This window comes from Scomber scombrus, chromosome 21 (genome assembly GCF_963691925.1).
Source record: "Scomber scombrus chromosome 21, fScoSco1.1, whole genome shotgun sequence".
In the NCBI taxonomy this organism is placed as follows: domain Eukaryota; kingdom Metazoa; phylum Chordata; class Actinopteri; order Scombriformes; family Scombridae; genus Scomber; species Scomber scombrus.
Window position 1 is genome coordinate 19,970,279 of NC_084990.1, and position 15,060 is coordinate 19,985,338.

A 15,060-nucleotide genomic window follows, 5' to 3' on the forward strand; every position below is an offset into this window, starting at 1 on the left:
TTTGTTTATGCATACTATCCATAGCGGATGTTTCATACTCAAAACAAGGGATTTTTGTGACGTATTCCTTTAAGGTGTGAAACTCAGTCCCAGATTGACTGTTGTGTTTCAGTCTCTTTGTTGTTTGGTATTTATGTTGTATTTTGTAGCCTGCTGGTGAGAATTCAGCCACACCTACACAGGGACAATTTACAATGAGATTTTACCCCTTTATGCTCTGTGAAATGGGAAAAATCTACTTCCAGCCTGCTCAGACAGACACATTGTATCTGCAAACCCTCATCTTTTTAAACCTGTGTAAATTTAGCCCGTTAGCCGGTCCCGTTCTGCGGAGTGAGGCTCTCCCAGGGACAGATGATCTCTTTGGCTTCCCCTCCTGCCCGAGAGGCGGATCGGTTCTCCTCATCCTCATCCTCAGACTCTATGGGGTAGATGCGACACTCTGGAGGAATATCCACTCTTATCTGGAAAAAGCTGTGAAAGGTCACAGAACACTTCTCAACATCATTATTATCTCTTTTCATCTGCACATTTGGTTTAAAATAGAACAATAAGTATGTGGTTAAAGTGGAATTTGTAGCCCTTTTTATACATACATACATTTTTAGAGGGACAGAAATTAATTGGTGAGTTAGTGTATAAAATCACTACAATTAAAGCAGCATCATTTATCCGATCTAATTATTTATGTGACTACTTTGGGGAGGTGGAACAAGCTCTTAACACAATATTAATGTATTATCACTCAAAATTGTTAAAGGGAACACCTCAGCGGACACTGAGCAACAAGTGTTTGTCATCTCCCGTTGAATATATAAGTCTTCTTTGCTCTCTTTCTATCTCTGGTTTGGTCTCAACACCTGAAGGAACTATCTGGCACTTCAGCTCCTAAATGCTCTGCTGTGTTCATCAGTTAATTGCTAACTTTGTCTATATGCTGTTTGCTGTTTCGCAAGTAACATTTAATGGCTTTATCAGAGCTTTTTCACTGAAAAAATCTACTTGCTACTGCTGGAAATTAGGTTAACGAGCACAGTGAGAGAGAACCAATACAGCTAAGTTGTGGGCTGTAAAACCAAAACAATGAGCTGAAAGACCCTAAAATGCTACAGCTAAGGGGAACTGCAGAGTTAGGTAACAATTATCTGTGGGTTAATTACAACAAGCGAAACCTTTCTCTATACACAGTCATTTCAACCATATTATTTGATATAAAGGTATTGGTGATTGTAGCTTTAAATTTGGTGTCAACTCCTTCGCAGTCAATGGAGTTGAGTTTGAGGCTGATAGCTACATTTCTGTGATAAACTAATGTTGCTCTAATTGTCTACAACACGCAGACATCAACAGACACTGTGAGGCCTCTACTTTTTAATTTTCAAACTTCAGGATCAAGAACATAAAAAGCTATTGGTTGTATTGTCTGTATGTTTGGGATCATTGGTGCATTGGGAACACCCTCAAACAACCTTAAAGCTAAAATCCAAATTGTTGGATTAACGCTGGAAGACTGAAAAGTTTTTTTTGTGCACTTTTGTAGGCGTCTCACACTCACTTGCCAAACCTCCTGGGTGGAGCCTGGCTGGGTTGGTCCGGGCTGATTGGCTGGATGCGGCTGCTTGTCCCAGCAGCTGAGTGGCATTTAGGCGACAAGCTGGCAAACATGGTGGAAGGGGTGCATCCCCGCTTCAGCAAACGCCGCAGGGAGAGAGTCATGCGAGACTTGGACACGTTTCCTCCTGAGAGGGGTCTAGTTTCAGGGTTCCCCTCACGCTCTCCTTCACCTGCTTCCACTCGCCGCTCAGAGGCAGAGGTGCTGTCTAAGGCCACGCTGATGGGGGACGGGCAAGCCGGGGTGTGGGTCAGGAAAGGGAGGGAGGGTGAGGCGGTCGCAGAAGGGGAGTCGATGATGCCGGAGTACACAGCGAGGTGGGGGACAGGGGTGGTGAAGCGACACAGCTGTGAGGTCAAAGGGCAAGAAGACATGAGTCAGCAAGAGGGGGTTTCTCTCCAAACACATGCTGTGAATTTTGGAAAGTTTTCAGCAGATGATTCCCTCCAACTGATGTTTCATACTGCCATGTAATGTGATGGATATTATAGGATGTTATCATATGATCTAAACTTAAGACCCATATTTTTAGCCAAGCTTTTTATTTTTTTAATGCTTTAATGCAAACCAAGTGTCCTTGGGTTGCATTAAAGGAGCTTAAAAACAAATCATTATTATTACAGTTACGATGATGAAGCACTATGAAGATTTACTTTACATATTAAAGTGCAACAAAAAATAATTTTCTTGATTAATCGAACAATCGTTTTAGGTGTCAAAAAATACCGAAAAAAATGCCAATTACAATTTCCCCAAACCCAAGGTAACATATTAAAAATGGTCTGGTTGCAAATTACTTTTAAGTCAATCAACAATTATTAATCAACTCAATAATTTCAGCTCTTATAGATATGTTGTAGTTCAGCATGTAAGCATCTATGGCTGGTGTTATCAAGGTTTTCTTAGAGAGAAAGAAAAAAGAAAGAAAGAAATATATCTGCACATCTGTCATCTATCATATATACTGTCTCTAATTTTAACTGATACTTGTTCAGCATTATTGCCAATAATCAGGGCAGACTCATGATCAATAATTTCAAGCAGACAGGGTTGACAATTCAAGGACAGCCAAGAAGAATGTGTGTGGTGACGTTAATGAAAACAGTGAATGACAACTCAGGACAAACGGATAAACATGAGGTGGTTTGTGGATTGTGATTTTATTAGCTTATGACTGATGACACAGAAAAACATAAAGACCAGTACAGACACACAGTACGACAGATGCATTATGGGAAACAACATGACAGACCACAGTTACAACGTTTATGGACAGAAATGTAACAGATGGTAACAGACGTCTCAAAATGTCCATTTGTCTTCTGCCTGTAATCAATTATCAATAAATCTGCAATGTGTTTAAAGAGTCAATTCACTAAAAATCACCAACATTTCTCACAAAGTCTCTGCAGTGTTTATCTCAAACTGTAAATAAGTGCAGGGCCAGATTACACGAGAGCTGGTGGTTGTGCAATGATTTTTGTTATTAGGGTGGACCTTTTAAAAGGGTCCTGTTTAACTCCACTATACATCTCCTACACCTAAATGTTGTCTATCTCCCTCTGGCTTTCATACCATGCAACTATAATATGATTTCATATTCAGTATTGCACATTCCCATTCCCAAAAACCACCACTTTCCACTTTACCTTGAAATAAACGTTCTAACAGTCTGTTTTACTATCAAATGCACCAACATGACAGTGGCTCACCAGATCAGGTTTGAATAATGAGGTTCTTTTTTGTGGCATGTTAAGGATGAAACAACCACAGAATCATAGTTTTTTTTTCCTCCACTGAAATCTGAATCTTTGACATTAGTATGGATACACATGTCTGTAGATGTTTGAATATCATTAAACCTGCAATAACTGAGATTTTACATGCTGTGAACTTTTAAATTGATATTGCGAACTTGTTAGCAAACAGTCACCTGTTTACACATCTAAAGATACAAAGCGACATTAGCATTCATCCGGAGACATGTAAGTCTAACATTTTCTCTCCTTAAAGGAATGTTTTGCTCTGCTTTGGGAAAATGTGGATCCTTATCTCCTAAATTCTCCGCTATGTTCAACAGCTAGTCAATAACTGGGTCTGCTGTTTGGTGCTGCAGGTTGTGTTAGGTAGCTTTTTAGAGCTCTTATGCTTAAAATTCTGCATGATGCTGCAAAAATAGTGCTATGAGAGCACTGAGAGTGAATCAAAAATTGTAAAGTTGGTCTGAAAGCCTAAATAATGAGCTGAAAGATGCTTTAAAGTTTTATAAAGCTGAGAGAAACTGCATTCATGTGGTAGTTCTCTCTGGAATCATCACTGCAAGCAACCTTTCACATTACAAATAATCATTTGATCCATAGTTAATATAAAAATATTGATTATAGCAGCTTTAAACTATAACTACAGTGGCTTTAAAATGTAGATATCATCAGTAATAAAATATACTACAGCTTTAACTCAAATGACTCCACTAAATCATTCAGTAACTTAAAGTAAAATGATGAGACTGCAGTCAGTATGCAAAGCTCATTTATCGCTGAGCATCATGTGTTTGTGTTCATCTCTTATGAGAAGGAGGTTTAACCGTTGCCTCCTTTTGTAGTTTGCTCATGACCTGTGTGATGTCTACTGGGGCACTGGCAGCCAGCTTGGCCTTCCGCTCCTCCTCCTGCTTCTGGAGGATGATGGGGCTGGGACAGGGCCGCCTGTTCTTTGCATTATGCTCCAACTGGGCGTCACTAGGGGATTAAGAAGGATGAAAAAGAGAGGAGAAAGGAGGAAAAGACAGTAAAAATTCAGTTTTTTACAATGATGAATGAAGTAGCTCCAGTGAGCTGCAGTGAGACCAATTATCAGCCAGAGAGATGAGAATTTGTGTTTTTCAGACCAGTGTCACTAATAAGTCACCCTTTGCTGCAAATATTTACACTTTTTTGTCTCCAAGTGTCTTCAGAAAAAGTGCCGTCAATTAAATGCAAAAATGTGGGAGTTTAAAGTGGCCACTTACGTAAAATTCTGCTCCACAGGATCAATGGCCCTCTTACTCATGTCCTTAAACACTGGAGATTTTATGTATCGACCGTATTTGTCCTTCTTCATGAGCATGTAGATGTGACTCTGAGCTGCGTCCAGGACGTATCTGTGTGGATGTCTCAGGGCCATCACGGTGATTTCCCTGGTCTTTCCATCAATGTTGATCCACCGAGGTGCACCACGGGCCAGGAATGTCCTGGGATCAAGAGAATAGCAGAAACAGAGAGGGTATATCTCACTCAAAACTAGTAATTATTGTTTTAATGCATATTCATCTATTACTAACATCAATTCTGTCCTACACTCTCTGCTCTCCCTTACGTTCTACCGTAGGCATTGCACCTTCTAACTTAAGGTTCACACTGATTTTTGCAAACAGGCCTTTATGTTCTCTGCCTCTGAAGCCTGGTCTGACGCTAGATCAGCTGATCCTGATTAAGGCATTTAGAAATATATTGAAGGGTTTAAAGGTGTATTGTATTTCTCCTGTCTGTTTTTTTAGAAATATTATTTTATGAGTTGCTACTGTATGCTTTGTTTTCTGTGTTTTTATTGTTTGCATGTTTGCTGTTTGAAACACTGTATTGCTGTTATCTTGGCCACCGCTCCCTTGAAAAAGAGAACTTGTAATGGGATGGGATGCAATGGGATTCACCTGGTTAAATACAGGTTTAAAAATTAATAATAAAATCTTTTTAATATTCCTGTGACTGATTAAAAATGTGAAATTAAAAAGCTTGACAAAACTGACATCTGCACTTGACTATATCATATCAAACCTCAACAGCCATGAATTAAGAGTCATTAGAGATGATTGATTGTATTTCAAACAGGGAAGAAATGATGACAGTACTTGTAGATGTGCTCGGCTTTCTCTTTCATTGTCGAAGCTGTTCCCCACTTCAGATCCTCGCAACCTTCCCAGAAAGCCAAGTTTTCACCTAAGATGGGTGAGAATGGAATACAATTGAATAGAAAAGAGAAGAACGTTACTGAGCTGATGTTCGCCTCTTCCAATGGCTGAAAAAATAACACTGTGTGATCAAAAATGAAGTTTTCGCTTCTGCAATCAGTCTTGTTAAATCTATTTAAAACAACCATCTTACTGCTGAATTCTTTCTTCAGGAAGAGTCTGAAATCATCTCGCCCTCGAGGGTCTGCGAGCAGCTCTCCAAAGCTGAACGTCCACTTCTCCACACGCATTCTAGTTGGGATTTCCGCACTGTGACACACACACACACAAAAATAAGGAAGAAAAAGAACATCTCTGAAACAACCATTTTTTATTGTAAATTCAATATCCATCAGTTGAATTTCAAATACCGGTGAAATTAAAAGAAATATGAATTATGTATCGTCCTCGGCTGACTCACGTGAGCATGTTCAAGGTCCACAGCGTGACATCGTCAGTGAGCCAGGGGTTGCTGGGAAGAACCGTGGAAAGGAAAGGGTCGTGGCTTTGGTAGGTGGTGCAGTATTTCACCAATCTGCAAAGAGGAACGTTGAAATTTGACCAATGGGACTGCTGTATCTTAACTACTGGAATATCTAGCTTAATATAACTAGCCATTTTCACAGCCCGTCAGTTCAGCCTCTGTCTAAAACAGGCTGTTTTAGACTAAATGGACGGCAATTTGACATCTTTACGAGAAGGAAGTAGAGGTTCAAAATTAACGTTTAGAGCAGGATGAAGCAGTGTCTTTTGACTTGCTCAAAGCATTTAAAATAAATTCACCTCAAGTTTTGGAACTTTGATCATGGTTAAAATAAACATCTGACTTTATAACAGTATATAAACAACATAAAAGTCACATAAAACATGACATATCTCCTGTAGTGTAATTTCACTTAAAGTTATGTCCTGCTGCATCAGTACACATTACAGAAGGAGTCACCAAATATGTCAAGTCACCACTAAATAGCAGCAAAAGTGGTACATTCCTGACCCCAATGGTACATGGTTAATAATAACTAAAGCAGCTTTTCTCTTTTGAAATGTTGCAACATAAATGTATTTCATTGAAGAAATGTTAATATTTGTGCACCTGTCTGTTACATAAACATAAAGCATAAAGCACAATTCTGGCAAATACCTCTTATTGAAATTAACAGGGAAAGTTAGGTCACTGGTCAATGAATAAGTAATTTAGGACTAATTTAGACTTCAGGTTTGAATCTACAGTTCTTTATATTTTTGCTATCTTCACTACCGGTCTGAATGAAAGAAATCTGAGCCTGAATGTCATGTGTTTGGATGCAGATCTAAGCCAAGCTGCAAATTATAATGAATCAAAACATTTTCTAGGACTATGCAGCTCTGGCATAAGCACGTGCCTACTGATACATCTTACAAAATGATCATCATCACACGCTAGCAGGCTGATAACATGATAGGAAGTCACTGAACCTACAGCTACTGTATCTAAATCACATCAAATCTCATCTCTGCATGACTTCCGCCTGTCCTACATTTGCAGGTCAGTGTGTTTGTTATTATGGGACATGCAGTATGATGCAGCCAATCTAAGGCAAACCTGTTTTGTCACATATATACTGTATGTAGGCAAACTGGAAATATGATGGACTAGCTTACGCGCCCAGGGCCACAGATGACTTCACTCTGGGCCTCATGATGGACTGCTGGGTAAAGATCATCTAGAGGAAGCAGAGGAGAGATAACGGCTGTAAAAATGCTATCACTGCTTAGATAACAGAAACAGGTTTAGAGGAGAAAAAAAGTCAGAGAAAGAAAGAGAAAGAAAGAGTGGACTGCAAAATCTCACTTACGATTCTTTCGTAGAAGTCGGGCGTTTTTGTCTGGAGGAGAAAAATATATTAAATGTTATGTAACAGATTATGTGTCAAATCACAGGTTTTAAATCTATATCTGCAGACACAAAGTGGAATATTGTGCTGTGTGCCTCTGTGTTAGTGCTCTGATACTTCAATGTTTTTGTGGACCATTGTGAGTGTTAAGACTACATTTTGAATGATTCTTCAAAAGGGCTGTTTGAGGGATAAAATGATTGCAAGCAGGTTAAGTGATGGCCAAGATTTCTGTGTGTGTGTGTGTGTGTGTGTGTGTGTGTGTGTGTGTGTGTGTGTGTGTGTGTGTGTGTGTGTGTGTGTGTGTGTGTGTTTGTGTGTGTGTGTGTGTGTGTGTGTTTGTAGGTGTTCATAACCATTATAAAAGTCTGGATACAAAAAGAGGTGAGCCATGAGAAATGCCTGCAATAGAAAAGAAGAGAAGAGGAGAGAAGAGAGCGTAGGACAGAATTTATGTTAGTAAAAGATGAGTTTAATGATTGGAACAGCAGACAGGGAAAGGAAAAGGAAGATAAGTAGCACCTAGATCCATGCATTAAAGCCTCTTATTGAATATAAGCTGATTGGCAGGAATTATGTTCATACAGGTCATGTGGAGACTCACCTGTTACCTCGACTGAGTTAGGATCTACTCGTCTCTCCAGTCCATAGTCCATTGAACTCACTGTCCCCGGCTACACACACACACACACACACACACACACACACACACACACACACACACACACACACACACACACACACACACACACACACACACACACACAATTATACAATGGATACCAAAGGACTAAAGCAGATGGCTGTTTTACAATGCTAATCATAGGCTGCTAATGTGTCACACATTTCTCGACCACAAGGGACGACAGGAGGCCACTCAAATGTAAAATGTGATTTAAAAAAAAAAAAATGTATTCACACTTGGATATTATAAAAACATCTTCAAGTTATTTGTTTGTTTCCAACAGGGGATTTAAGCATTGATTGAGTGTAAATCACATTTACTGGTAAACAGGATAAATATATCTCTGAGAAATGATTGAGTTTTATGAATGTGTGGAGTATGGAGCTGTCAAGTGAGCAAATAAGTATATATTAAAATTTCATGTTATTTCAATGCTAACAAAATCTCTTCTTTTCTTTTTGTCACTTTCAGCTACAGCACACACAGCGTAAACAAGTTCTTAGGCAGACAAAGTGAAATAAAAACGAGACTCTGAAAATAAAACTGCTGTAATTTTTTCTACAGGAGGGCTAAAAGAATATTATAGCTTTTGAAAAATAAGCTTAATTACTTGCCAGGATTAGATTATTACAGCCATTACAACCGCTCTAATGCCCGTGCATTTAGCACCAAAGTGGAACCACAAGGTGACTAGCTTAGCTTAGCTTAGCTTAGCACAAACACTTTAAACAGGGGGAAACAGCTAGCCAGGCTGTATAAAGTTTGAAAATATACCTACCAACATTTCTAAAGCTCAACACTAAAGCCTTTTAGCCTTAAATCTAACACATTAGCATCCCGTGGTGTTAATTAATGTGTGTTCTCCCTGATGAATAAAAAAAAATGAATTGAAGTACAATACTCCTGAACTGATCTGGCCACAGGTTTGCAGTGTAAATTTGTTTTAGGGAATTACTTTTAATTAATTTACTTTTAATTCATTAATTAGGGAGTTAAAATACAATGGCACCATGTAAGCACAATATAATAAAATATAATAAAGGGAGAGACAGTGCTTCAAGATTATGTTATTATCATTATTATTATTTCAGCTTACATTTACAGTAATTGAGTGTATTTGTATATAACTTATATCATTTGTATTTAATCATATGATCACGAACCAGCTGGCACATAGTGGCTCTTTGGGGTCATTCGATGTTCGGTGGCAGCTGCTCCAGTTTTCTCGGTCCAGCGTCACAACACCGGGTGAAACTTAGACTCATGATCCCGCAAGCAAAGAGGTGCAAACCACTGCACGCACATTTTCCTACGCAGTGTGAAATATTAATCAGTAGTGCCCTTTTCCTCCGACGGACATGTAACGGTAATGAGGCATCATGGGTAGAGATAATGAGATACCCTGGGAAGTATAGAGGTGGAGTGCAATTTATTTTCAGACTTCTATGTCTGCTGGCAGTCCACTGATATGAAGCTGTATCCTGCGCTCACAGTACAAGTCTGACAACCGTCTGTGTGTGTTTGTGTGTATTCTCACCGGCGGTCTGTGAACCACCCAGTAGGCTCTCTCCTGGCATTCGAACACCACGCGGTCCGGCTTCTTTCTTTCCTTCGCAGCCCTAAAAATCACACAGAGAGCAGAATTGTAAAACACCTTCTTGATTTTTAAAGCTGAGTGATGCCATTGAGTCTCTTCCAAACACACCTACCTGTACTGCTCTTTAGCTTGCATCACTATGAAATCCCATTTATGATTCATCCACTTGTGAATACGGTTGTACTGCTCCTGAGGACATGAAATAACACAATAAAGTTCTATATACTACAAGTCTTGCTGGAGTTTTGGCCTCTAGAGGCTTTTTTCCCTCCTCCGTGCAGTTTGGAAGTAGATGTGCCAAAAAAACCTTCTCTGCTTCTAAGACATAAAATAACACCTCAGTTAATGCCAACCAACAAAAATAACTTATAATTGGGTATTCTCTCCGTGTTGCTCTCACCTGCTCATGCAGTTCCAGGATTCCTTTCTTACGTATGTTTCTTTTCGCCAGGTAGATTGCTTAAATGATTAAATAAAAAAGGTGCGTTAGTCGAGTGTCTGGAGCAGAGCGGGATGTAAAATGCGCAGTCATACTTACCATAATCTGTATCCTCAACGGGCAACTGCTGTGTAGGCCAGAAATATGGTGTCTGGAAAGGACAAATGGCAGAATCTAAGTTATTATATATATTGTACGTGTTATTCTGAGTTGGATTTATTTTGTTACAAACCAGAACAAACATTATTAAAATGTATCATCGCTCTGGAGACCAAAACCAGATCAATTTAAGGTCACAAAATGCTCCTCTGCTTGCTTCTGCCTTGTTCTAATCATCTAATATTAAACTATTTTATCTTCTAATTGTACATTTTGCATGTTAGAGCAGTTTTTTGTTTTTTTCAACAACAACTATTCTAATTATCTTTTATGTAATTTATCAAGCAGACATCTTCAGGTTCCAGTCCCTCAAATGTGAGTATTTTCTACTTTGCTGTGTTTTATATCATTAAAGATTTTCTTTGGTTATTAGACTTAAAGTTATAGTTGTATGAAAAGTACTATACAAATAAAGTGTTATTGACTGATTGAACTCCAGTATGATTACAGATCGTATTTAACGGCAACAAAAAGTGTAGAATCAGAAATTTGCACCTAATGAAAACTACCAATGGACTGCATGTGTAAAAATGAAACATAGCAGTGGGTAATATTATACCCTATTAACAACTGTACCACAAACAATGTGTTAAAAATCTTAAATGTTTGTTAGTTTTGGAAAACGTCTGTGATCCTTCATCAGATGCTGGGAGTGTTTGCAGCTTTTAAAATAACCCAAGACAAGAAGTTTTTAAAAAAGGGAGCTAAAAATTATAAAACGATTTCTGCACAGTATGTGGCTCCCCTGGGTTTAAAGTTGGGCCAAAAAGTCTGAAATGTGAGGTGTGTTTACCTGGAAGCGATAGAGAGATGCATCTGGTTTAATCACTAAGCGTTTGTGGTGTATTAGAGGGTAGATGTATCCCAACGACACCAGCATAGAGCCGAAAGCCCTCGCCTCTGGAAACAACAGGCAGAGAGTTAATTGAATTAATTTGGGCATGACTTTAAAACCCATGAAGTACAGACTACAGCCTCATCTCTCACCTTGTGCGTCTATTTGGAATCGTTCCTCTAACCAGGCGACTATGTCTTCACCTGCGGGAAAAAAAGATGCAAATGACAAGTGTGAGAAGACAAAGCATCTGTAAAAATAAAATAAATAACTAAATAAATAAATAAATAAACACATCAGACAAAAGCAGCTCTGACAGCAAACAAAAAGGAATAAGTGCTGTGAGTGTTTGTGAGGTGGGTGTGCGCCGCTAAATGCCAGACCCCTCTCTGATATACCACTACTGACTGTGCTGATAGTTTGTGAGCCTCTCCAGCTAATGTGAGGAGACAGATGGAGGGAGGGAAGAGGAGGAGGAGAACAGGGGGTTTGTGGAGGAGGCACAGTGAGAAACAAAGGGAAGAGGAAAGGGAAGGAGAGGAGAGGAGAAAAGAGGAGAGACTAGATGGTTAGGGTCAGGGTAGGAAAGGAAATGAAAGGGAAGGGAAGGTGAGATGAGATGAGATGAGATGAGATGAGATGAGATGAGATGAGATGAGATGAGGAAAGCAAAGAAAGATGAAGGGAAGACAAGGAAAGGAGAGTAGTAAGGGAAGAAAGATAAAGAAAAGGAAACAACAAGAAAAGAGAAGAGGAGTGGGGAGAAAAGACAAATAAAGAACATTGAGGGTAAGAAAAGGAAAAAAGAGGAGAGGTGACATGAGTATAAAAGTAAAGAAAGATGAAGGTAAGAAAAGGAAAGGAGTTAAAGATAAAGGATAGGAGAGAGAGAGTGAGCGAGAGAGAGAGAGAGAGAGAGAGAGAAAAAGAAGAGGAGAGGTGAGAAAGGGAGAGTAAAAAATGTGATGGGAGAGGAGAGGAAGGGGAGGGGGAGTAAAAGAAGAGGAGAAGAAAGGAAAAATGATAAAGGGAAGTAAAGAAGGGCAAGGGAAAAGAAAAGAGAACATGAACAAATGAAAAAAATGAAAAAGAAAGTAAAGAAAGAGGCAGGTAAAAGAGAAGAGGAGAGAGGAAAGGAGAACAAATTAAAGGAAAGTACAATAAAGGAGAAAAAGAAGGGGAAAGGGAAGGAAAGAAAGACGAAGGTAAGACAAACAGGAGGAGAGAGGAAAAAAAAGAAAGATATAGGAAAGGAAAGAGGAAACAAAAGAAAGAGGAGAGAGGAGAAGAGGAGAGGCCTGTTTACTCAGTTTCATTGATTCAGCTATTTTAACCAGCCTGACGTAGAACTCTAGGTTCCCTCTATTCCTCTCCTCCTCCTCCTCCCCCTCCTCCTCCTCCTTCCGCTGCCCGCCTCGCTCAGTTTTTCTCTCTTGTTTCTGTCTCTGTTACTTGCTCTTGCCTGCTCAATCATCCTCCTCCTTCACCTCCTACTTTTTTCCCTGTCTCCGACTCCGAGACCGCGGGGGTTGTCATGGAGATGGGATCTGTAGCTCTCGAGTTTTGAAGCGCAGAGCTCTGGTATCATCCAGTGAGACCACACAGGCACAATCACTCAACCAGCCGCTGAATAACATCAAGTGTGTACCGTACGTGCATTCATCAGCGTTTTACATGTGTGTGTGCGTGTGTGTGTGTGTGTGTGTGTGTGTGTGTGTGTGTGTGTGTGTGTGTGTGTGTGTGTGTGTGTGTGTGTGGCCTCCTCACCAGCAATAGCGTGCGGTATTGTTGTGATGACCAGCCGCTGAGGCTGCGACTTAACCCCTGATTTGGGATCCTGCATCTCCAGCAGCACCTTCTCTGCCTGTGAAGGAACATCATAAGGGGGTGAGAAGAGGTTACCATGACAACTGATCGTGGGGGGGCAGAGGTCACCGTGCCAACAGGTTGCTTTGACAACAAGTTGTGGGAGCAGCCTTTATGAGACATACTGGGTTATGGATTAGGAAAAAAAACAGGTTAGATGTATTAAAGATTGGAACAATTGCTTCTAATTGCCTATTAAGGCTCACTATTCACTACTTTCAATCACACAAATGCAATTGATTTAGTGGTTAGCTGATTACCTTAACACTATTTCTGCTTTTTAAGTTCAGAAACAACAATAAAAATGCAATTAAGAAAAAACTATGAAAATGGGAAATCTGAACCATAACGGTGCATTTAAAGATGGCAAAAGGTGAGTTGTGGGGCTTGTTTCATGCCCTGATCTAATTGCATTTGTTTGGCTTGTGTGGGAGGTTTCTGTGGTGAGTCACTGCCCTAAACAACGTCTTAGTTATCTCATCATCCGATCCCACAGCTCAGGTGTGTACTGGGAAAGCAAGGAATAGTGTGGTTAAATAATTCAGTTTGTGTGTTTGAATGTGTCAAAGAGAGTGAGTGAGTGAGTGAGTGAGTGAGTGAGTGAGTGAGTGTGTGTGTGTGTGTGTGTGTGTGTGTGTGTGTGTGTGTGTGTGTGTGTGTGTGTGTGTGTGTGTGTGTGTGTGTGTGTGTGTGTGTGTGTGTGTGTGTGTGTGTGTGTGTGTGTGGTTGATTCCTGAGACTGTTTGAAGTGGCTTTGTGCTTTGAAGTCATCCTGGACAGGCTATAAGCCACAGGCTGAGCTGGACCAAAGTGGGCTTTCATGGGCCAAAACACGAAGTTTTCCTGGAAATAAATTCTCTGTCAGCATTCCCCTGGAGAGCGGAGCATAGTGAGTTGCTGTGGGTCAATAGATTCTAGACAAAAAAAATATTCTGTTAATGATTAAGCTTTTTTTTCTTAATTACTTCCTCCGCAGCTCCTCTAATACCAGGAGTTACTACAACTATGAACATGCAGCTCCTTATATGAACCAATGTGAAATGTGAGATAATGAATCGAGCCCCCACTTTGGCCACGGGACCGGGCTGCGTTGTTTTCCAATACACAAGCGCCTGGATTAACTTCTTTCCAGAGGCTGGTTGGTGTAGATGGAAGCACTGATACTGATCCAGGCTTAATGCTTATTAAACTGAATGACCTTATCACTGTGAAGAGGTTGCAACAAAACACACTCTAACATTTAGTGTGACAGACAGATAAAGAGTGCCCCCTGAAACCAAGATGATTTGAAGCATTTTGATGTATTGTCACTCAGTTACAAGCATTTCTGAATGCTTGATGCTTGTGAGGTGTTATTTTTTGTCACTGGTTGTAATTAATTGGGTGACAAAAATTCAGATTTTTTTTGAATGCAGACTTGAAGCAATACAGGTTGTGTTGCATTTCTTTAAAGCATAATGCAATTAAAATGGTACCTGTCTATCCTAAAATAAAAAATAAAATAAAAAGACCAAAAGCATCAGGAAAGGGATTCCTCTGAGGATCTGAAGAGAATACAGATTGTTTTAGAGGCTGATATAATATGATTGCAGCCAGCTTACAGCAGACCACAGCACCAGAAACATTGCGTTTACAGGATCCATAGTGCGTCTGCAGGTATTGTCTATAAGCCCTGAGCAGATCTGTGATGACCACTGACATAAAGGGGGAAAGCCTACCTTTTTGAGACATGCCATCCGTGGTCGATACCTCTGTCCATGATCCCCGATAGGGTTTCTTATAGTCATGATGCCCTGGTGCTCTCCACTCCCTCACACACGCACACTCACACTCACACACACATACACACAGAGAGTCAGTGCAACTGTCGCCTGTGAGCTGTGGCTGTGTCGTGTGTAGGGATGCTGAAGGGGAAGTGTATGATCAATACCGGTGCTGCCTTCAAGTGCTCCCCACCGGCTCCAGCTTTGGTTGGTGGGAATTTGAAAATGTGTTGTTACAATCTGAT

General features: G+C 40.1%; 1 protein-coding gene across 1 annotated transcript; it reads right to left on the minus strand.

Moving 5' to 3' along the window:
- Positions 1–311: 311 nt before the first annotated feature.
- Positions 312–14,839, minus strand: rgs9b (regulator of G protein signaling 9b). The gene is made up of 18 exons (XM_062443005.1): positions 14,771–14,839; positions 12,954–13,050; positions 11,339–11,389; positions 11,145–11,251; positions 10,292–10,343; positions 10,154–10,212; positions 9,866–9,942; positions 9,694–9,775; positions 8,083–8,145; positions 7,433–7,462; positions 7,239–7,300; positions 6,019–6,132; positions 5,752–5,867; positions 5,499–5,586; positions 4,620–4,841; positions 4,227–4,350; positions 1,556–1,959; positions 312–474 (listed from the first exon to the last, which is right to left on the minus strand). The coding sequence occupies exons 1-18, from the start codon at positions 14,837–14,839 to the stop codon at positions 312–314; spliced, it is 1,980 nt and encodes a 659-aa protein (XP_062298989.1).
- Between the last annotated feature and the right edge of the window lie 221 nt (positions 14,840–15,060).